General features: G+C 36.7%; 5 protein-coding genes and 1 long non-coding RNA gene across 7 annotated transcripts in view; 2 read left to right on the top strand and 4 right to left on the bottom strand.

Moving 5' to 3' along the window:
* The window catches only part of LOC143919146 (uncharacterized), a 1,208,594-nt gene that overhangs the window by 454,133 nt on the left and 730,160 nt on the right, over positions 1–24,301 (bottom strand). The window lies entirely within an intron of this gene.
* The window catches only part of LOC143919153 (uncharacterized), a 229,710-nt gene that overhangs the window by 37,827 nt on the left and 167,582 nt on the right, over positions 1–24,301 (top strand). The window lies entirely within an intron of this gene.
* The window catches only part of LOC143919113 (uncharacterized), a 213,940-nt gene that overhangs the window by 70,675 nt on the left and 118,964 nt on the right, over positions 1–24,301 (top strand). The window lies entirely within an intron of this gene.
* LOC143919068 (zinc finger MYM-type protein 1-like) lies at positions 619–6,938 on the bottom strand. Of its 2 annotated transcripts, none has more exons than XM_077441251.1 (4): positions 6,730–6,938; positions 6,332–6,646; positions 6,125–6,257; positions 619–3,286 (listed from the first exon to the last, which is right to left on the bottom strand). In XM_077441251.1, exons 1-4 carry the CDS (start codon positions 6,841–6,843, stop codon positions 1,251–1,253), a joined length of 2,598 nt encoding a protein of 865 aa, XP_077297377.1. In that variant the 5' UTR covers positions 6,844–6,938; the 3' UTR covers positions 619–1,250. The 2 variants fall into 2 exon arrangements, with proteins under 2 accessions (XP_077297377.1, XP_077297378.1); XM_077441252.1 differs by having other exon boundaries at positions 6,206–6,257; positions 6,730–6,918.
* Positions 13,038–14,885, bottom strand: LOC143919011 (uncharacterized). The gene is made up of 2 exons (XM_077441166.1): positions 14,437–14,885; positions 13,038–14,356 (listed from the first exon to the last, which is right to left on the bottom strand). The coding sequence occupies exons 1-2, from the start codon at positions 14,557–14,559 to the stop codon at positions 13,409–13,411; spliced, it is 1,071 nt and encodes a 356-aa protein (XP_077297292.1). The 5' UTR covers positions 14,560–14,885; the 3' UTR covers positions 13,038–13,408.
* LOC143919075 (uncharacterized) lies at positions 15,727–20,044 on the bottom strand. Its single transcript, XM_077441260.1, has 2 exons — positions 19,795–20,044; positions 15,727–19,719 (listed from the first exon to the last, which is right to left on the bottom strand). Exons 1-2 carry the CDS (start codon positions 19,915–19,917, stop codon positions 17,725–17,727), a joined length of 2,118 nt encoding a protein of 705 aa, XP_077297386.1. The 5' UTR covers positions 19,918–20,044; the 3' UTR covers positions 15,727–17,724.

Below are 24,301 nucleotides of genomic sequence, written 5' to 3'. Positions count from 1 at the left end.
GTTTTTGATGGTTCGCTTGAAGATTCTTGTAGATCGATGAATCAATGCGAGAGAAAGAGACAGCTATATTTTCGTAAGCTATTGTTTTCGTCGCGTTTGGCACGTGTCTATTGAGACATGCAGTCGCCTGTTGGCCTTACCTTTGTGGGTTTGCGAGTTGATGCTTGTCGCTATTTTTTAATACAAAAATAGTAAAAAACATGCTATAGGACAAAAACTTTTTTATGTTGATATATAAAATGATAAATATGATATATATTGAACCCATTTGTATTGAGAAAAGCTGTATTTTGATTACAAAATACTTGGGTCTTACGCGACCCCTGTTCGGGGCAATCGTTCGATCTCGACGCTCCGTCCTTCAAAGGTTAATCAGTCAATAAATGCTGTGAAGCGACTTTGGTCTTTCATTTAGATCCTCCACCCAGCTGTACGCAACAATATAAATAAAAGACTGAGCAGCAACAATATAAATAAAAAACTATATCAGGGCCCGGATTTTCTCTTGTCAGCTCTAACTATGACAAACTAAAAAATAACATCTTATAGAAAACAATTAAAGTCAGAGATCTGCATTGTTGATACTCCCAATAAATTAAACTTAAAAAACCTCCAATAAAATTTTTTTTATTGCAAAATTAAACAAAAATATTTTTTATTGACATATAAGCCATAGTGATATTACAGAGTACTCTAATGCGTCACTGTGACCAGTCACACAATCATAACACAAATAAGGGTATATGATAATATATAATTGACATTTACAATTGACAAAATCAACCACGGGCGTTGCTCCACAACTACTCAACCAGTTCAGCACAGCTTACATCAAACAGGTCAATTTCACCACCAACCCGGTTGAGCAGATGTATCGCTCTAGATATTGGAGACGTTGCCAAAATATTTGTGCGAGCCACAGTATGAACGGTTCGGTGATTACTAGTCAAATTTGAACCGGTCACAGGACAACTGGTCACACCCTAAAACTGGTCACGAGAAAACTGGTTGACCGATTTTAGGGTGTGACCAGTATTAGTGTGACGGGTGATCACCTGTGACCGATCTAGAGCGACCGGTTGTCCTGTGACTGATTTACATATGACTAGTAGTCCGTTTACCGTATGAACATTAAATACACAAAATTCGCATTATAAAAACATGTATTTCTCAAAAAATCAAATGAAATTAATTTTTATTAGCACATGAAAACATGAAAAACAAAAAAAAAGTCGCTTATTAAAAAATTTTTACTTATACAAATATTCCACCCATCCCTCCTTCATGCTAACAAATTTTTCAATGACCTTTTTGTTAAAAAACGAGATTTGTTGAATGCAATCTTTGTGAATCGATAATACGGCGAGGGCGTTTAATCGATCTTGGCAAATCGTGTTATTTACATGCGTCTTAATCCGTTTCAACATGTCAAATGACCTTTCAGCATCGACCGTTGTTACGGGTGTCACCAAAACTATTTCTATCAATTTCAAAACTTCCGACAGTGTGTCTTTCAGGTCCGAGTCGGTTATAAATTTACACAATTCATTCGTATTCGAGAAATCTTTGAACAGATCGTTACTATACACCACTAACAATTCCGATTTTAATTTTTCCGTCCTCAACATCGGATAATTTCTTTTTAAAACGTTAATATGCTCGATTGGAAATTTTTCTTTGTAAATTTTAAATTGCATCGGATCAACAACGGCGAATGATTTAAAAATTTCACAATTTCCCAATCTGTTTTTCATCTCGTCTTTTATGATGATGCACGCTTCTTCTACACACATTTGCAGTTCGTCAATTTCCATCGAGTTTAATTCCCGCCTCGGTCTCTTTCTCGATGAACTCGACCGATGAAAATCCCTCAACGTGTCCACAATTTGATCGATTGCCGTTTCAAAATTTTGGAACGCTTGAGCAGCGCACATGTTTGTAGATTTTTTCGACTGTAAAACATCATATAAAATGTCCACCTGATTAAATACTAAATGAAAAAACGATAAAAAAAATTTGAATTCATCATCTTTCAGACATTTCATAAGCCCAATAGCCTTGCATATACTTTTGTCGTCCCATCCATCTCTTTGCTGGATCACTTCGAAGCATTTCATCAGGTCCTTTCTGTTTTCTTTGACACAATTTACGATTCTCGAAGTGAAATCCCATCGTATTTGTTTATTAAGTGTTTCGCAAACTTTCAGCAGTAAGTTATTACGCTTTGGTGAGTTAAAGAAATCACCAATTCCACTTATTGACGAAAAGAAATGTTTAATCTGGCTGATCGACGAACAGGCTTTTAATTGGTGTGCATAATAATGCATATAGTGAGCATGAGGGTAAGTTTCTCTCATTATTTTGTTTTGAACCCCATTACGAGAAGCTTGCATTATTGCTGTGCCGTCATATGTCTGGGCAATCAGTTTATTGTTCAGGTTGAAAGGACTTAATTTCTCAACAAGTAGTTTCGATAGCCCACAAGATATTCGGTTGTCAACATCGACGTAGGCTAAAAATCTTTCCACGGGTTGTGAATCTTTCGAATATCGCAATACAATGGCAAACTGCGAACGATTTGTGGTTTCGTTTGCTTGTAAGGAAACGAAACTTATTCGATCCATTTCGGACTTAATCTCTTCAATATACACGTCGTACATACAATCCAACAGATCGTTCAGTATCGTTTTAGACGTTAAGCGGTCGTCTAAAACATCACCTAAAGTCAATTCGACCAAATCTAAGAACACTCCCCGACTATTTGATTGCGTTGTCTCATCGTGTCCAAGCACTGGTTGGTCGTGGATGCCGCAAAATTTGATACAGTCGATGATTCTGGATAGTGTGTGTCTATTCCTATCGACTAATTCGTTATGTCTTGAAACGCTCTGCCGATATCCAGAGTCTATCGTCGGCAAGACGTTTACTTTTCTGAACGTTTTAAATTTCACAGCGTTGTTTATGTGATTCATGGTGGATTCGTGTGCTCGGATTCGCTCGGAAATGTGTTTCAAATCGGAAACGCCGGAATGCGTCCACAGAGACTCCCCGCCGAAAAGAAGACAGAAAAAGCAAAAAAATGATTTCTTTTCTTCACTTACAGTCAGCCACGCTATTTTATCAAACCACGTCGAAGCGAACTTTCTATTGACTTTTCCATCTCGCTGAGAAATCTCTATATGTCTCGGTTGATGGGCACCGAGTTTGATTATTTCTAATTTTTCTTCCGGACTTGATGACGCAAATGAATGTTTTAACAAATTATCGACTTCGTTCATTGTGTGGTCTAAAAAAGCAAAAATGTGATTAATAAAAAATATCTATTGATAAAAAGGTACTTGTTGGTTATACAGGCGTGTCCTAACATTGAGTATACACACTTAAACTAACACATATTAATACATGGCAGTTAGAGAATGACCAAGTTTTTTCCCGTTTTTTTATCACAGCAATCTTCCCGGACATGCATACAACAAATCCTGATCGGTTCAGTGGTTTAGGAGCCTATTAAATTAAATATATTTTATAAAATTAAATTAATTTTCAATAGATGGCGCTAAATACCCGTGTATTTTTCAAGGGGAAATATTGATAACAAACAATACATATATACGGGCTTTTTCTTGATTCTACCACCCAAACCTTATATTAAACTTTACATACATCCAAAAAAAACATCGTGATACAGCTTGTCAACATATGAATAGTTATTTTGTTGATTTGAGTTTATATGAGTTTATGTGCGCAGGCCAATCATGCTACTGTTATGTATTGTGTATGTGGGTATACTCGATGCTCGGATGCGCCCATATAACCAACAAGTACTGATAAAAACGAAAGAATTGAAATATTGTGATTGAAAATGCGTCGAATGAATTCTTCTAATTCGGTCATAACTCTGTAGAAGGCATCCCCAATATATTATTATAATTTTCTCCAGAATCAGTCAGTTGGACGTACCGATACAAGTCCCTCCAGTACCCCCCCTTCCGTCAGAATATATTATTACTAGCTGTTATACTTAATATAAAACAATCGGTACTACTTTAGTATGCAGTCTACCTTAGCATGCGATCTACCTTTGAATCGCAGTCGACTATATTTTTTTATTTGTATCGTAGCAACGAAATGTTTATTACAATTTTTATTTTGTCCTGCCGCCCCATAATGTTTTCGAAGCATTTCTATCAAAATATCGTCAGCAGATACATATCTCTTAACCAAATCTTAAATGAATAGGGCCAACCTTAACTTAACCTAACCTATCCCAACCCAACATTAGCAGCCAACACCTATTTATTTAAGGGTCAGGATAGGTTAGGTGAAGTTAAGGTTGGCCCTATTCATTTAGGATTAGGTTGTTAGGGTAGGTGTAATTTAATCTCAGTGTCACACGCGAAAACTGAGACAGTGAGACCGCATATTAACCCTTTGCCCGCGCCAATTTAATATAGCGAACAAGCCCTGTACGCGGCACCTTTTTCGCGAATTTGGCAATCGAGTTTTTGACCTTAAATACAGATTTTAATATTTACTCAAGTAACCAAATATGTTAATTAACACATAAAGTATTATTTTAAACAATAAAATACATAATATATCTCGTAGTTTTGGCTTAATTGTCAAATAATCAATCTTCATACAATTGAGACGTATCGTCGCCATTGTTCAACAGATGTGACGTCACATAAACGAGGTTTCAGTATGGTTCCACAAAAAACTAATTTTTACTGGTATATATTTATTTTAAGCAAATTGAATAGATGGAATTCAACTCTCAGTAATATATTCAACCAATTTTGAACCTTAAAACAGTTGAAATAGGCGCATATAAGCTCAAAATCCCGTGCAAAGTTCAGAAATTCTATGGAAGACAGCCGCACTACAGACTTGTTGCGCAAAGCTTCCATAGAAGACAGCCGCGGGCAAACGGTTAAAGTGAAAACGTGAAGGTAGATCGCATACTAAAGTAGATATGTGAAGATAGACCGCATACTAGTAGCACCAAACAATCATACAACATATCTAGGAATGAATAAGATTTATTTTATACTCTTCTGATCAACACTGTGTACAATTGATCTGAGATTATTAAATAATTTTTAGCACATGTGTATATTCAAAAGTATAATGTTCTATATATCAATATAACGTTCAATCTTAAAACTATTTTCATATAATTTGCCTTCCGGTATTTGAGTAAGTGCGTTTACTTCTTTGGTTTTAGTATTATAATGATTACATATGAACTGAAATTTTAGAATATAACCATTATTGATAAATGTAATACCAATCTTTTTGTGTGTATACATATGTTGTGGTAATTCCATCTAATGAGATCTCTTATGTCGCACGAGGACAGATTTTCGTATGAACGATTTTGAGCAAATATCACACTTGAAAGGCTTTTCCCCCGTGTGAGTTCTCACATGATCGACAAGATAAGTTTTGACACGAAATAATTTTGAACAAATGTCACATTTGTGCGGTTTTACCCCAGTGTGTAACTTTTTGTGTAACTCGAGATGATATTTTCGAGTGAATGACTTTAAGCAAACTTCACACTTGTGCGGTTTTACCCCAGTATGCAATTTTTTATGTGACCCGAGGCTTGATTTTTGAGTAAATGATTTTGAACAAATTTCGCACGTGTAGGGCTTTTCTCCCGTGTGAGATCTTAAATGCAACACAAGTTCAAACTTTCGAATGAATGATTTCAAACACAAGTCACATTTGTGTGGTTTTACTCCAGTGTGCATTTTTTTATGTGACATAAGTCTACATTTTCCAGTAAATGATTGCAAACAAATGTCACACGTGTGTGGTTTTAACCCAGTATGCAATTTTTTATGTGACTCGAGGCTTGATTTTTGAGTGAATGAGTTTAAACAAATTTCACACTTGAAAGGCTTTTCTCCCGTGTGAGATCTTAAATGTAGCACGAGTCCATATTTTTGAATGAATGATTTTAAACAAATATCACACGTATAGGACCCCCCACCAATGTGACATTTTAAATGTTTCACAAGGCTAGATTTTGCAGCAAATGATTTAAAACAATTGTCACATTTGAAAGGCTTTTCTCCAGTATGTGATTTTTTGTGTATAATCAGTTTAGATTTACTGGGAAACGTCTTTGAACAAATTTCGCAATGCTTTTGGTGGGTTTTCGGCAATGAAGGGTTTTTTGATGGAATTTTGATACCGTCAATAATTTCTTCTCCGTAATCACACGAAGCAGCTGTTTCTCCATACGACTGTAATATAAAGAGAATGTTATGCAATTTGAAATACATTCAAGATTTTACAGTGTGATGAAAAGTCACTTTACCAGTGAGTCGACATTTTCGATTAATTGAATATTTTGCTTAGAATCACTAGGTTCGAAGACACTCGAGTCTCGTTCATCGGCCTTGTCTTTGACAAAAGACTTACAAACGCCCAGTGGCGAATTAGCGACCGACGCATTGTCCCAGACTTCATCTTCCAACAAGACTTCTTCTGTCTTGATCTTCAAACATTCATCTAACTTCAGTTGAGATGTTTCGTTGCTTTTAAGACAAGCATTTCGGAAAGTGGTTAGTGATTCCAGACTAGTCTCACACGAAAGACACACCGTGTCCGGCAACCCGTCGCCTCTTTTAACCTGCAGATGAAAAAAGGAGGAAGAAGTGATGAGAAGAGTGACCCAATTGAGTGCACAATTGTAACCTGTAACCAGCAACCGACCTGAATTTGACAGCAGGTCCGAATGCTCTGCACCAAACGCTCTGGATGAGGATCGCCGAAGATCGAGACGAAGGACTCGGCGGGAGCTGATCCAAGACAAAGCCTACACTCCATCGTCTCTGTATTTGACTCTGATCAGTGACAGACTCATCGCAACTACATATATATGTACATAGGTAAATCGACTGTCTGTTATTTTGATATTTTTTAGTGACATCTATTGGGGCCGTCGACACACAAGATATCTACTAACAGTATTTACTAATCCTCGCATCTAAGATATAAGGTAATTGGATTATTAGTCACATTGCGGTGGTCACAAAGACAATTTTTGCTATGAAAGCCGCGAATACGGAATGTTTGGCACTCGAGTTTTCGATAGTATTGTTGCGTAGGGGTGGGTGAAGGATCCACGTAAAAGGCCAACAGTCGTTTCACAGCATTTATTGATGATTAAGGAGATACACGCACTGTCACTGCTCAGTCCAGAATTACATGATATCGCCTACGTACCGCCTTATAAAGGGTAGATCTCTCAGGACGCCTAATCTGTTTACCTGTTGTATAGTCACGTATTTCGGATATGTATTTCCACGACATTGGGTCTCCCCGTACCGATTCTGAGAAATAACTAATAACGGTCATTTTTTAGCCTAAATGCACTTAGAGTCCAGATATAATCCTTGGAAGTAAGTGCATGCATTTAGTTAATCCGATAACAGATATCCGTTGGTCTAAGTGCAATTCGCTCAATCTATGATAGTTATCGTTAGTACGATGGATTTTTTACTATTTTTGTGTTAAAAAATAACGACAAGCATCAACACGCAATCCCACAAAGGTAAGGCCAACAGGCGACTGCATGTCTCAATAGACACGCGCCAAACGCGACGAAAATATAGCTGTCTCTTTCTCTCGCATTGATTCATCGATCTACAAGATTCTTCAAGCGAACCATCAAAAACATGACTTATCGCTACCGCCTTTATATCAAACTTTAGAACGTAGAAATGTATAAATGTTTTTTTTTACGATGTACCCCTTTTCTAAATCATACAAAATCTATTAAAATAAATTTCTTATAGTTCATTCTAGGAATACAAGAAATGGTAATTGGATTCTTAGTCACATTGCGGTGGTCACAAAGACAATTTTTGCCATTATAATCGTGAATACGCAATATTTGGCACTCAAGTTCTCGTTAGTATGATGGACTTTTCGGCTGCCAGATGTTCCGTTATAGAGATTTTAGTGACTTTTGTGACCAATGATCACCGAACCCTAAGATATATACCAAAATCACTATATTGACGGAGGCATTTGCACTCGCGATATAGGCTACGTCCACACTACCGATATCTACACCCGATATTTACTAGTTCCAGTAAATACGCATGAGTGTGTTTTTATAACGATATTTACTAGGTCCAGTGAATCGTACGCATGAGTGTGTTTGCACCCGCGATATATACCTCATTTACGGCCTTAGCACCTTGGTTTACGGCCAGTACCTGGAGGGCTGCCATATATATTATATGGTAAACGGACTACTAGTCACATGTGAACCAGTCACAGGACAGCCGACCAATTTTTAATTTTTGGGTGTGACCAGTTTTAGTGTGTCGGGTGATCACGTGTGACCGATCTAGAGCGACCGGTTGTCCTGTGACCGGTTCACATTTTACTAGTAATCACCGAACCATATTATATGTATAAATTCGCTAACCAGTTCAATAAAAACAAATTAAGCTTAAATTAACAAAGTTCAGCTGGAGAGAAACGTATACAAACTTCAATTGACACCAACAAAAACCTAAATTACACTGAGCAACAAAAAAAATTACCAGAGCGGAGACTTACCAATCTTTACTAAGTTTGACCCACTGAATTCGAATATGATAATGATTTTTGTTGGTTGGTATGCGTACAACGGAAGCGTTGGAGAAAGTGAGATGGCAAGTCCGTCGCTTACGCGCGTGTGGTCGGACTCTCGTTTGCCATCTCGCTTGCATCAACGCTTCTGTTATGGTCCGTACGCACCAAACCAACGACGATTTTGGGCCAACTTTTAAAACCAGTAGCGTACAAAATATCGAAATAAAAATTAAATAAAAAAATTGAAATTAAATATCAAAATTAAGTTAACGAGCGAGATTGAGCTAAAATTTTGATATTTAATTTCAATTTTTAAATTTAATTTTTATTTCGATATTTTGTACGCTACTGGTTTTATCCTGCTGGTTAAATCGTTGGACCAAAATCGTCGTTGGTTTGGTCCGTACGCAGCATTATACGCATACGGGAACCGAACGAAAGTCTTTCTTACGCAAAAACCGCTCGAGTTAGTACATTTATATAAAAAAATACATTGAGATAGAAAACCAATCTTTGTAAACGTGGTGAAATAAAAAAGTGGGCAAATAAACGCAAAATAGCACGGAGAAAAGATCCGTAAAAAAAATATATTTTTGACTTTGAAAATTCGCTAGACAATTAATTATAAGTTTTTTAAAACAATAAAAAATCACAATCAATAGAAAAAACATCTGAATATTAACTCCAATACTCACTTTAAGTACAACAATACTAGATTTTGAGTTAAGGACCGCAAAAGCCAAAAAAGTGTAAAAATCGCGCATTTTTTTAAACGCTCATATCTCGTAAACGATCACCAACCAACAAAAATCATCATCATATGCGAATTCAGTGGGTCAAACTTAGTAAAGATTGGTTTGTCTCCGCTCTGGTAACTCAAAAACGTGATTTTTTGTTGCTCAGTGTTATTTTTATGTACAAAGAATCTGTTTTAAGAGTTCAAATAAATTAATACAACTTTGTAATAATTATAATCGATCTGTAATTGCTGCGTAAGCTGTTTATTTTATTTTTTATATCTTCTTTTGTCACGTTCGGCTTGATTTTCTTGCAGCTTCGTAATATGTAGAACATCTAAATATTCATTTTTTTTTACTTATTTAAATAATTATTATCGTTGGGATTCCATAATGCTGGATGTGTCTCATCGTAGGATATTATGGAGGATGAACGAATGAGACGACTGGCATGTTAATGCACGTGTTTATTATATGACAGCTGAAGACAGAGTGAGTAGCGGCTGTCCGAACCCAGCCGGGTTGGTCCCCACTCGCAGGAAGGCAACCAAACTCGACCATGTCGTATAAGCGAGCCGCCACATCACTCCCCCCCCAGCATCAGCGATACCAAAATTACAAAGAAACAAATTTTACAAAAGAAAAAAATTATTGTTACACAAAGAGAAAAAATTATTACGTGGGGAGAAAAAAAATTGTTGACGTGGGTCATCCGCTGTGTACATAGGTGTACCGCCCTGAATGGTCGGTAGATTCGAGGGCGGTGACGTCGCGAGCAGGACGGTGGGTGGTCCGATGGTCGCGCCGATGCGATGCGATGCTGCGGCGGCGCCGCTCTTCCGAGGCTGATGTCGGTTGGTGGGGCGGCGGGGGCGGCAGGGGCATCGATGTGGTTGATGATACTCCGAGCTGGACTGTGAGTCGTTGTGGCTCGTGGAGGTGTTGTAGCGCTACCGCCCGTCTCGGCGTGACGACGCTCGTGGGGACGGACGGGGCCTTGATGATGATGATGATGATGGTGCTGAGGTGGTGTATGTCTTGTGGTGCTGGATGACCGTTCCATGTGTAGTGGATCGCGCATGACTCCACATCCAGCTGTCAAGATCATCGTCTCATTCGCTCCCCCATTTTTTTAAGCACCTGTCATCGACGTTGGCTGGACTCCAGTCGGTAGGTAGGTGGGTAGGTAGCCGTGTCTGCTCGTTTATTGTCACCCGCGGGCCGCGACGCGCTGTGTTGATGGCGATGGGGGCGCGGCGGGTAGCTGGTAGCGGGTAGCCTGGCTCGGCGAGGCAGGGATGAGCGGCATGTTGAAATTGATCGAGGCTGCGTGGCTCGATGTCGGGGGTCACCAGTATGGAGGATGAACGAATGAGACGACTGGCATGTTAATGCACGTGTTTATTATATGACAGCTGAAGACAGAGTGAGTAGCGGCTGTCCGAACCCAGCCGGGTTGGTCCCCACTCGCAGGAAGGCAACCAAACTCGACCATGTCGTATAAGTGAGCCGCCACAATATAATGAATTGTTGTAAATCCGTGGCCGACAACACGGCGCCACCAATATTTCGCTAATACAGGTCGTCAAATCGGTAGGTGGTCAGTCAGTCTGAGTCTGAAGAGTACGCGCGAGACTACTTTGCGAAAGATGGACATGGATATGAGAAGAAAAGCGGCTTTGGCGATCATACTCGAGGATGCGTTGAGGACTCCCAAACATAAAAGGCGGTGGGCTAAGCAGTGGATGCTTCAGAAGAATTGATATTCACACTTGAATATCGCCGAAGAAATGGTTCTAGGCGATGACATGAACGATTACCTGAACCTTTTTAGAATGAGTGAAGATTCGTTCGAGTCATTGCTAATATTGTTTTCACCCTATATAACAAAAAAATATACGAAAATGAGACTAGCCATAACACCGAGGAAGAAACTCGCCGTAACGTTACGGTACCATTGATGTATAATATGTATAATAGATCCGCCCTCACGTGTTATACTTGTCTCCCTTTTGGGGCATGCAAAATACATGGCGCATGCACAGTTTCTCTTAGTAGGTAGGTAGGTACCGCTGCGTCGTAGGGAAAAAAAACCCAACGTCCCCGGTAGTTAAACCACCCGCACCCCTCAGTTAGTGAAGACAAGATCTCCGACCACAATAACACGTCTGGGCCCATCTAGTGTATTATACATCAATGTACGGTACCTTGCACCTGGCAGTAGTTTCACGTGCTTGAGATATTCCAGTTTTCTTTCGACGTCTACTATAAGTGAAGCTGTTATTTCCACATGCAGAGCATTAAGTCATTTGAAAGATCACATCAAAAATAAAAGACAGGAACTCACCCAGCGGCTACACAAAATGAACTGGTTGATAGGAAGAAAATCCAGTCTAACATTAGAGAATAAAATTTTGGTATACAAGTCAATCCTAAAGCCAGTCTGGACATATGGTATCCAACTACGGGGAACGAGTAGTAACTCTAACGTGGAAATCTTACAACGATTCCAAAATAAAGCCCTTAGAATAATAACAAATGCCCCATGGTTTGCGAGAAACACTGAAACTCATCAACATGTATCTATACCATCAATTAAAACGGAAATAGAAAGTTATACAAAAAACTACAAGCGTAGACTCGAAACCCACTCAAACGAGTTGGCAAAAGCTCTCATAAAGTCTAGTGCAAAAGACACTAGACTAAAGCGCCGCAGAGTGCTCGAGTAATGGATTAAAAGCTGGCAATTAATGAATTGCCAAATCTTCTGATAAATAAATTGTTATAAAATCTGCTTATGACCGACGGGTCGATTGCAAATATCTTAAATTAAAAAAAAAAAAAAAATTTTAACTATATATATTTTTTTTATTATTTTCAATTTTTAATTTTCTATTTTTATGTACAATTTTTTTTGATGTTTTATTTTATTATCATTATTTTATGTGTTTATATCTTTTTTGTATTTCCTGTAGAGACACTGTGGTATATGTACTTGTATATTAAAAATAAATAAATAAATATTGGGTCACATTATATCATATTTAATGAGTTGAATTTTTTACATACATATGTATAACTGCGGTTACTTGCACGGAAATGTGTAGAAAACATAATAAATCATTGTATTTACTGTGCGTAAAAGTATTTTTTTGTAATTTTGTCCCCGTAATTAGGATTTAAGTATATATTTTAGAATTTATTTGAAACTACATATATCATAAAATTATAATTTAGTAGCCACTATTGTCATCAGTGGCGAAGCGAAGGGGGGGGGGCTGGACCCCCCCCCCTTTGCGAAGCGCAGTCGGCGGCAAAATATCCCATTCCTGTCGCAATTCATCGGTCGTTTGCATCATACTCTTCAGTTAGAAGTTAGCTTTACTTTATTTTTATATGTTGTGATTTTATATTAATTAAAATATAAATTATATATATTATCTTGCCTTTTTTCCAGTCAAACCCCCCCCCCCCCCGTGACAAAATCCTGGCTACGCCACTGATTGTCATTGATGTTCTCGCAGCTATTTTTTTTATGTATTTGAACCGCTCCTTAAGTTACAATTCATCTTCAAGTTAAATTTCAATAAAGTGTCGTATAAAGAGCTGCAACGTGTAATCTGTAAAGAAAAATGTGGACGAAACATATAGCTTATATGTAAATAAACATTCTTAAAATAATAATAAAATCAGTTTAAAATAATTATTTTATATTTTTCTCATTAAATATTACAAACATATATATACATATATGTAAGTCTCGATATATATACATGTTTATCAAAAAATTAATATGTATATAGTGCAGCTGGAATAGAAGGGTTTACCGTCCCCAAGATTTATACTGTTCATTACTAGTTTCTGAAGAAACGTATATACTGGTATAAAAATATCATCTCAGGACATGAATAAATGAATCAGTATGAGTTATCTAGTGTGATTTACAAGGTAGCGTTTATTATAAACCGATTTCAAACAAATCTCACACTAGAACGACGTGAATATTTAAATGCCTCAGTGTGATATTTATCAAAAAAATATATTAAACGTATTTCACATTCATAAGACTATTTCTTATGAAGAGTTCTTATATGCTTCGTGAGGTTCGATTTTTGGGTGAATGATTTTAAACAAATATCACATTTGTGTGGTTTTATCCCAGTATGTAATTTTTTATGTGGCACGAGGTGAGATTTTTGAGAAAATGATTTTAAACAAATTTCACACTTATGAGGTTTTTCCCCTGTGTGAGATCTTAAATGTATCACAAGTTTATATTTACAAATAAATGATTTTAAACATATATCACACTTGTAAGGCTTTTCCCCCCTGTGAGATCTTAAATGTATCACAAGTGAGGAACTATCTCTAAATGATTTTGAACAAATTTCACACTTATGAGGTTTTTCCCCCGTGTGAGATCTTAAATGTATCACAAGTTTATATTTACAACTAAATGATTTTATACAAATGTCACATTTGTGTGGTTTTATCCCAGTATGCAATTTTTCATGTGACGTGAGGTAAGATTTATCAACAAAGGATTTTAAACAAATTTCACATTTGTGTGGTTTCATCCCAGAATGCGTTTTTTTATGTAACGTGAGGTTGAATTTTTGAGAAAATGATTTTAAACAAATTTCACACTTGTGAGGCTTTTCCCCCGTGTGAGATCTTAAATGTATCACAAGTATAGGTTTACTACTAAATGATTTTAAACAATTGTCACATTTGAATGGCTTTTCTCTACTATGTAAAACGAGTTCAGATTCACTGGGCAATGGCTTTGAACAAATTTCACTACTCCTTCGGTGAATTGTCGGTAGTGAAGGCTCATCATCCCATATTAAATCTTCCAACAAAACTTCTTCAGTCTTGATCTTCAAGCAATCATCCAACCTCAATTGAGACGTTTCGTTGCTTTGAAAACAAGCCTCTCGAAAGCTGATCAACAATTCCAGATTAGTCTTACACGAAAGACACACCGTGTCCGGCAACCCGTCGCCTCTTTTAACCTGCAGGTGAAAAGGTTGGATTAAGAGAAGAGTTAACCAATTGGGCCCACAGTAGTTGTAACCTGTAACCAGCAACTGACATGAATTTGACAGCAGGTCCTAATGTGTTGCTCCAGACGCTCTGGATGAGGACCTGGTCTCTGGAAGATGGAGACGGAAGAGTCGGCCGGAGTACTCCATCCAAGACAAAGCCTGCACTCCATCGTCCCTGTATCCAACTCGCTGTGACACTTTTATTGATTACTTATTAGTGACATCTATCGTACAAATTTGACACTAAAGACCTGACCTACGAAACTACGCTCACGCTGACGACACGATACGAAACATGCGGCCAAAACTGTTTATATGAAATTCTATGGTGCCGTCGATACCAACTGTATTTACTTAACAATATTTTCCGTATCCAGTTCCTATGGTTTGGTGATTACTAGTCAAATGTGATCACTTCTCCGAAGCTCCAACCTCTTCGTACATACAATAACCATTGTAACAATTGAACGAAAATAAACGATCCTCTTACAAACCCAAGCGGTGTTTTCTTAGACCGGGACACGGTCAACACATTTGTCCCGCGTACTAAAGCCATATTATGTCTTTTTCTCGTTCTTCTAATCCCACCTTATATCGGTATGATCTTGGTGGAACTCCACTATGTAGAACATTATCCAAAAAGGACCTTGGCATTACATTTGAGAGCAGATGGAAGTTTGGTATCCATATTTCCAATATGTGCAATAAAGCTTCAAAGATGCTGGATTTCGTTTTGCGCAACGCTCACAGTTTCAATAATTTAAGAGTTTTGCGTCTTCTTTATAACGCATTAGTCCGAAGCATCTTGGAATCTGGTGCCATTATATGGAGTCCCAGTGAAGTACTCACTCTCTAAAAATTGAAAGAGTTCAAAGGAAGTTCCTCCGCTATCTATATATGAGAGAGTTTGGATACTACCCGCAACTGTTTTTATTTTGTTCCCTATCTTGTCGGAGGGATGCTTCTTGTGTGTCATTTCTTAATTATTAAGAGGTACTTTTTACAACCCAACTATATTGGAAGATATAAATTTATGGGTTTCAAACAATTAAAGCAAGAACTAATGTTGTTGCTTTTTCACCATTTGCTCGAGTCTTACGTTGCTTGAATTTGGTCAGTAATCACATCGATATTTTCAATATTTCACCGGATAATCTATCCGTATTTTTACTGTTTTTTACTTTTAATTCAATTTAAACTATATAGATTTTTTTTATTAATTTCAATTTGTAATTTTTAATTCTCAATTTTTCAATTTTTAGTTTTCTATTGTTATGTACAATTTTTTTTAATGTTTTTTTTGTTTTATTATCATTATTTTATTGTTTATATATTTTATGTATTTCCTGTAGAGATACTTTTGGTATACTTGTATATTAAAAATAATTAAATAAATAATGTGGTCACATTTAGTGAATTAAATTTTTGACATATGTATAATTGCGGTTACTTGCACAGAAATGAAGATACACTTAAATTAATAAATAAAAGATGGCAATTAGTAGTACATACCAGATCTAAGAAACATTAATATGTGAAAATCTATTTTCATTTGTACATACATACATACATATGTATGTTTTAATTTCATTTACTTACTTATGTGCTGAATAGCCGATTTAGAATGTTCAATGAAAATGACTGTATTGAAAGAATGCAATGAAATGAATTACAGGGTATTGAATATTTTGGTATCAGTCCTTACATACATATATGTAAGTCTCGATATATGTACATATTTATCAAAAAATTAACTAAAAACAAAATACACACTGTATCGAATGGTGACACGATAACTCGTTCACAGAATATACACACTATATGAAAAATACAATAAAAAACTGATAGGATAACACGTATTCTACAATACATATTCCTAAACTAATGAATAAAATATAATTATAAAACATTCAAAAGAGAAATAAAAAACGTTGTAATACATATTTTGTAAATTCCACTACAATATATGTACATATTGTTATGTCCTGACGGACCGGAGATACAAAAAAATGGTATCTGATTCACAAGCAGATCAATGTTTGATCTACGAGCAAACCAGATAAACACTTTAATGTTTCCGTTAATAAAAGTCACTTTTGTATTTTTATTAGGGTAGAATTTATTATATTCTTTATAGACTTACAACATTAGTCTAAGAGAAATTTATAGACACTTTTTATTAAAAGTTCAGATCACTTCGATATTTCTATGTTCGAGTAGAAGTTAAAGTTACAAGCGCTAGTTTTAACAAAGGGTTTTACAAAGGTTTCACTAGGGCTTTTCACAAGGGTTCACAAGGGTAGAGAAGTAAAGCACAATATAACGTTGGTGCTGTTCAGGGTAATCTGCCTTATCGAGGTTTGGGTATCCTCTTTTATACTAAAGAGATGACGTTATTGTTTATGTTATTCTTATCGATAATGGTTTGCGTTTGTATTACCTTGATATCTCATTCGTCATTTAATTTGTCGGATGCCTCCGTATATGGTCATCTTTGGTGGGAAGCAGATAAGACTCCCGTAATAGATCTCGAGGTTATGAGGTCATAACAATATGTATTGAAATTGAAATCACTAAGTTTAATTATACACATAAAATTAAACTAAATTATGACCTTCATATATGACAATATTGTATTTCACTAGAGAATCAGTCAATTTTATTCAAAAATATATACGATGCAAAAAATATTAAGAATGAAGAGAATTTTCAAATTGGATTAAATATCTTTTCAACTATTAGGAACGTAGAAAATTTTTGTCATTGTCATTGAAAGAGCTTGTCATTGTTCGTGTCTTACATGTCCGTGCAAATTTAATCAATTAGGGATACAGTATTGTAAGATTTATATCTTTGTGAGACATTATCTTTAGCACCAAAATTTTCTACGTTCCCATTTTTACATCTTATGACAACTTTTATAACCCATGAGATAACATTGATTAGGAAATGAATGTCAATGTGAGATCTCAAGTGACTTAGGAGGTAGCTTAGATTAGAAGTCGACTTCAAAAAAATATCACACTTGTACGGTGTCGGTATTAAAATGAGACGCAGTGATATTTAGCAAAAAATTATATCATATGCGTTCATATTTCACATTCATAAGACTATTTGTGATTATAAGAATGAGACCTTATATGTTTCGGGTGGTTTTAAAAAAATATCACACTTTTAAGGCTTTTCCCCCCCTATGAGTTTGTAAATGACGAAAAAGATAAGAATTTCGATTAAATGATTTTGAACAAATGTCACATTTGTGTAGTTGTATTCAAGTATGCGTGTTTTTATGTAACATGAGGTAAGGTTTTCGAGGAAATGATTTTAAACAAATTTCACACCTTTTTCCCCGTGTGAGATCTTAAATGTATCAAAAAATTAGGTTTACTTCTAAATGATTTTAAACAAATGTAACATTTGTGTGGTTTTATCCCAGAATGCGTTTTTTTATGTGACGTGAGGCTAGATTTTATAGAAAATGATTTTAAACAAATTTCACACTTGTAAGGCTTTTCCCTCGTGTGGGATCTTAAATGTATCACAAGATTAGGTTTACTTTTAAATGATTTTAAACAAATTTCACACTTGTAAGGCTTTTCCCCCCTGTGAGATCTTAAATGTAACACAACTTCATATTTACTACTAAATGATTTTAAACAAATTTCACATTTGTGCGGTTTTATCCCAGAATGATTTTTTTTATGTAACGTGAGGCTAGATTTTTGAGAAAATGATTTTAAACAAATTTCACACTTGTAAGGCTTTTCTCCCGTGTGGGATCTTAAATGTAACACAAGATTAGATTTTCTACTAAATGATTTTAAACAAATTTCACACTTGTAAGGCTTTTCCCCCGTGTGAGATCTTAAATGTAACACAACTTCATATTTACTACTAAATGATTTTAAACAAATTTCACATTTGTGCGGTTTTATCCCAGAATGATTTTCTTTATGCAACGTGAGGTGAGATTTTCGAGAAAATGATTTTAAACAAATTTCACACTTGTAAGGCTTTTCCCCCGTGTGAGATCTTAAATGTAACACAAGATCATATTTACTACGAAATGATTTTAAACAAATATCACATTTGTGCGGTTTTATCCCAGAATGATTTTTTTTATGTAACGTGAGGCCAGATTTTCGGAAAAATGATTTTAAACAAATATCACATTTGTGCGGTTTTATCCCAGAATGATTTTTTTTATGTAACGTGAGGCTAGATTTTATAGAAAATGATTTTAAACAAATTTCACACTTGTAAGGCTTTTCCCCCGTGTGGGATCTTAAATGTAACACAAGTTCATGTTTACTACGAAATGATTTTAAACAAATTTCACACTTGTAAGGCTTTTCCCCCGTGTGGGATCTTAAATGTGTTACAAGATTAGATTTACTACTAAATGATTTTAAACAAATTTCACACTTGTAAGGCTTTTCCCCCGTGTGGGATCTTAAATGTAACACAACTTCATATTTACTACTAAATGATTTTAAACAAATATCACATTTGTGCGGTTTTATCCCAGAATGTTTTTTTTTATGTAACGTGAGGCCAGATTTTCGGAAAAATGATTTTAAACAAATATCACATTTGTGCGGTTTTATCCCAGAATGATTTTTTTTATGTAACGTGAGGCTAGATTTTATAGAAAATGATTTTAAACAAATTTCACACTTGTAAGGCTTTTCCCCCGTGTGAGATCTTAAATGCATCACAAGTTTATATTTACTATTAAATGATTTTAAACAATTGTCACATTTGAACGGCTTTTCTCTAGTATGTAAAACGAGTTCAGATTCTCTGGGCAATGGCTTTGAACAAATTTCACTACTCCTTCGGTGAATTGTCGGTAGTGAAGGCTCATCGTCCCATATTAAATCTTCCAACAAAACTTCTTCAGTTTTGAGCTTCCAGGTATGCAATTTTTCATGTAATTTAAGGCTAGATTTTCGAGTATACGATTTTAAACAAATGTCACATTTGTATGGTTTTAACCTAGTATGCAATTTTTTATGTGACTCGAGTTTAGATTTATGAGAAAATGATTTTACACAAATTTCACATTTGAACGGCTTTTCTCTAGTATGTAAAACAAGTTTTGTACTAATTTCACAATTTTTTTGTTGAATTGTCGGTAATGAAGTCTCATCGTCCCATATTAAATCTTCCAACAAAACTTCCTCAGTCTTGATCTTCAGGCAATCATCTAACCTCCGTTGAGACGTTTCGTTGCTTCGAAAACAAGCCTCTCGAAAGCTGATCAACGATTCCAGATTGGTCTTGCACGAAAGACACACCGTGTTCGGCAACCCATCGCCTCTTTTAACCTGCAGATGGAAAAAGTAGGATCAAGCGGTGATAAGAGTTAACCACACAATTGTAACCTGTAACCAGCAACCGACATGAATTTGACAGCAAGTCCGAATGCGTTGCTCCAGACGCTCTGGATGAGGACCTGGTCTCTGGAAGATGGAGACGGAAGAGTCGGCCGGAGTACTCCATCCGAGACAAAGCCTGCACTCCATCGTCCCTGTATCCAACTCGCTGTGACACTTTTATTGATTACTTATTAGTGACATCTATCGTACAAATTTGACACTAAAGACCTGACCTACGAAACTACGCTCACGCTGACGACACGATACGGAACATGCGGCCAAAACTGTTTATATGAAATTCTATGGTGCCGTCGATACCAACTGTATTTACTTAACAATATTTTCCGTCTCCAGTTCCTATATATGTACTTATGTAGCAAATAGTGCTTCCAATCCCGGAAGGTTTCTTCAGCACCGGGATTGCGGTGCCGGGAATTTCCGATCCCGGGATCCCGGTACTAGCACCGGGATTTCAAATGTATAAGAAAAAAAGTTCAATTGCATGTTTTCATATTTCAAAAACGTTCAATTGCATTTTGCAAACTCTCCCGATGTTTCACGCAAAAAATACTCCCATTTGGCGTACTAATTTTGAGAGTTAAGCTACATTTTTTAAATTTTCGGTTCGCATCCATAAATTTCTAAGATTAAATAAAACACATCCGAAAATTCAATTAAATAAAGTACTTCTGCTTACCAACTTTTATACATAACTTGGTAAAATTTCAGTTCAATAAATTAAAGAATTTCTTAGAGAAACATAACAAAAACCTTGCTTCTATAAATTAAAAGTACTACTTTCGGTTTAGGAAAAAATATTGGGGTATAATATTAATAATTTTGTAGGAATCTCGTCGTCGTCATCGTCATCGAAACCTTCGAGAATATTCCGCAACAACAAAATACATCGAGCGGAACAGCATCAAGCATTCCAGAAAATTCGACGCCTCGACGAAAACAAAATTCCTCTCGTACGCGTCAATAACCACTTCCATCAAGCATTCCAGAAAATTCGACGCCTCGACGAAAACAAAATTCCTCTCGTACGCGTCAATAACCACTTCCACCAAGCATTCCAAAAACACTATAAAAGGAGGTACAACCCAAACAAGACCAGTCGACCCACAACAGCAAGCGTCGACACACAGCACCAGACCAGTCGACCCACAACAGCAAGCGTCGACACACAGCACCAGACCAGTCGACCCAGAGCAGCAAGCGTCGACACACAGCAGCAGACCAGTCAACATACAGCTCCTGACCAGCCACCACTACACTACGCGGACTTGGAAGATCAACCAGCCGGACGAGCCAGCAACACACTGCCGTATCCAGAGACCTTCCGTACATAGCTGAATGCTGAGCCAGCGACACTCTACCATATCCAGAGACCGCTGAACGACATACTTTTGCCCACAAATACCCTACCTTTGTACAACCATAGGCAAACAATAAAACTTTATAAAACTAGCACAACAGTGTTTCGTTAGGCCGGGATACGGTCAACACACATGTAACCCGCCTACATTGGTACTAATCCGACGTGATCTACGCAACCTTCTGATCATCCAACAGCGCTGTCAACACATCGCTACCCCGCCTACATTGGTGACCCCATCTTTGAACCACACAACAGTGTTTCGTTAGGCCGGGATACGGTCAATACATCGTACCCCGCCTACAATTTCTATTACAAGTAAGAAATTTCTGTCCGATTTGATAAGTGGTTTGGGAGATAATTTAATTCAAAAACTTAAAAAGAAAGAGGACACCTATAAGAGGATGTACCAATACTAAGTTTCAGTTCGATAGGACGAACAGTGTTCAAAAAATCCCCAAAATACACTGACACACAATAAACATACAGACACTCACACCTTTTTTCTAGATCATGAAAACGTGATCAGTGGTCGATTCTGAGTTCGAATCAGTTAAACTATGCTTCAAATATCATTGCAGTTGAGCACAATATCTGCGACACAATACAGGCCGTTCATACCATTTCGTGGAAACTACAAGCCGGCGTCGAAACGGGTGGCAAACAAATGGACTATGACTGTCATTGATCATCCCACCATTGTTCATTATATAATGTTCTTTTATGTTTTTTTCCATATTATTTTTATAAAAATAATATTTTTAAAGAGATTTCTGCCAGCACCGTAATCCCGGTACCAGAAAACATCGGGATCCCGGGATCCCGGTGCTTGGGATCCCGGGATTGGAAGCCTTAGTAGCAACCATAGGTTGCTATATAGGAACTGGATATGGAAAATATTGTAATTAATTACTGTTGGTATCGACTAGAGGTTGTGATTTCTCGACCAGTTTTGATTCTCGAGTTTCTAGAATCTTATTTTCTCGGAATATTTGAATCTCGAGAAAACGAGATTTTCTTATTGTTTCTCGGCATAAAATCGACAACATACAAAAATCAAAAGGACACAAAGACTATATATATTATTTTAGGGGTTTATAACATTATTAAAGACATGATGGTGGAGAGATATGAAGGGATACAATAGAATATTGAATAGAAAAAAGTGAAATTATATTAAAAAAATAAACGATAGTAATTTAAAATAGTAAAAACAACAGTATGTAACTGTGGCGGCTCGCTATATGATATGGTCGAGTTCGGTCACCTTCCTGCGCGTTGGGACAAACTCGGCCGCGTTCAGAGTAGCTACTATCACTTCGTCTTCGGCCGTCATAATAAATCAACGTGCATTAACAAGCCAGTCGTCTCATTCGTTCCATCCCCTATATAACAAAGAACTTTATTAAATTAGATAACACACTGATAAAAAAATTAAAATTTTGACCATCTATGCATATTTTAATACTGACCTTAAATTGATTAATATCTCAGACACCAATATACAAATATCTACACAAAATTATAAATAAATATCAAATATCTACACAAAATTTTTACACATAAATAATAAATCAAGCAACTTTTTGGTGTTACAGTGCTGTCGTATTTTCAGTGAAAATATATTTTCACTGGCGTTTTCTTTCCCACTAAAATATGGTGCGATTTCGCTGTAACATATGCATTAGTAATATATGTATGATGACCGAATAATTACTTACCGGATAAATAATAAAAATACTGACCGTTTATACATATTATAAATCAGTCAGTTTATTGAACGAAAACATGTAGTGATAAATTTAAAATATTTTCGATATTTTCGAGATTCTGATAAATGATTTCTCGAGAAACAAGAATCTAGAATTTTCGTAATAAAATATTCTCGAGAAACGAGTGTAGGCGGGGGTAGTGAATGTTGACCGTATCCCGGCCTTACGAAACACGGTTGTATTTTGTTGGAATAAATTATTTTTATTACATGGTTTCGGGTATACAAGTGTATAAAAGATTATGTTGATGAAGCGGGTATGTTCTGGAAATTATCGAAGCGGCTGGATTCGACTAAGTGTTGCTGGCTTGGCAATCGTCTATGTTGAGATATCTCTGGATACGGCTATGTTCTGGTGCGGTTCTTCCATGTTGGTTGTTGCTGGTTGAGTGAGTCTGGCTCTGTTGCTGGTCGGCTGCTTCTAGCTGACTGGTTGTTGGTGTAGCATGGTCTGCTGCTGGCTGTTGACTAAAGTTATCCTGCCCAGACTCCCTTTTATATGCTTTTGGCCGGATGCGATTTTCGGCAGATGTTCGAACACCTGCATGTGCACGTGTTCGTTTAACGGAAGTTGATATCCGTTTGGCGGTCTGCACGTGTTCAGCGCGAGGTCGCGAGATGCGGCCATCACTTCCGCTTCAACTGTCGCCGCTTGAACACTGCTTCTTAGCGGCTCGCTTCCTCGCTCCCGAATCACCAGTTCGAGACTGGTGATGTTTGACAATACTTGGAGACCAGCTCCAGTATTCGTCCGGGGTGAAGTGAGGAAGCCTGGTATGTCTTCGTCCCGAAGACAACTCAGCCACGCGTGTTTGGTACATAGCCTCAAACCATCACGCCACAAGTTTGTTGATACACAAACTCCCCCCCCCCCCCCCCCTTTGTCAACCTTTTGCATACTTAACGGAAATATGATATTTACACCTTTCACAATAAATTTTTTCACCATTTAATATTAATTCCGGATGACCGCTTATCCAACTGTTTACTGTTGTTATGGAATGTTTAATCGGAACCATTATTTGTATTTTTATTATTAAAAGCGATAAGTTGGAACTATTTTTTTAGATTAATTCTAATTATTTTCAAAGATTTTTATTAACTTAATTGAAATTGAATGGTGGAGAATATCGATGTTCGTCACGAATATAATATTACTAATGAATAGTAGGACCGGAAGCGTGCCGTTCTTTGTTTATTGTTCGTTGTGCATTGTTCATTTTTATGATGAACCTTTGTTAAAGGTTCGCCGAACCATTTTTTGGCACTCTAGCTTTGTGAATAGACCCAAAACGCCGTGATTCTTGGAAAAAGCACGCTCTCTATCCGCCCTTTATTCATTAGATCTATACTGAACGGACAACCGATTACAACTACTTAAA

The sequence above is a fragment of the Arctopsyche grandis genome, chromosome 11 (genome assembly GCF_051622035.1).
Source record: "Arctopsyche grandis isolate Sample6627 chromosome 11, ASM5162203v2, whole genome shotgun sequence".
Taxonomy (NCBI): Eukaryota; Metazoa; Arthropoda; class Insecta; order Trichoptera; family Hydropsychidae; genus Arctopsyche; species Arctopsyche grandis.
This window is presented reverse-complemented; position numbering and strand designations above follow the sequence as displayed.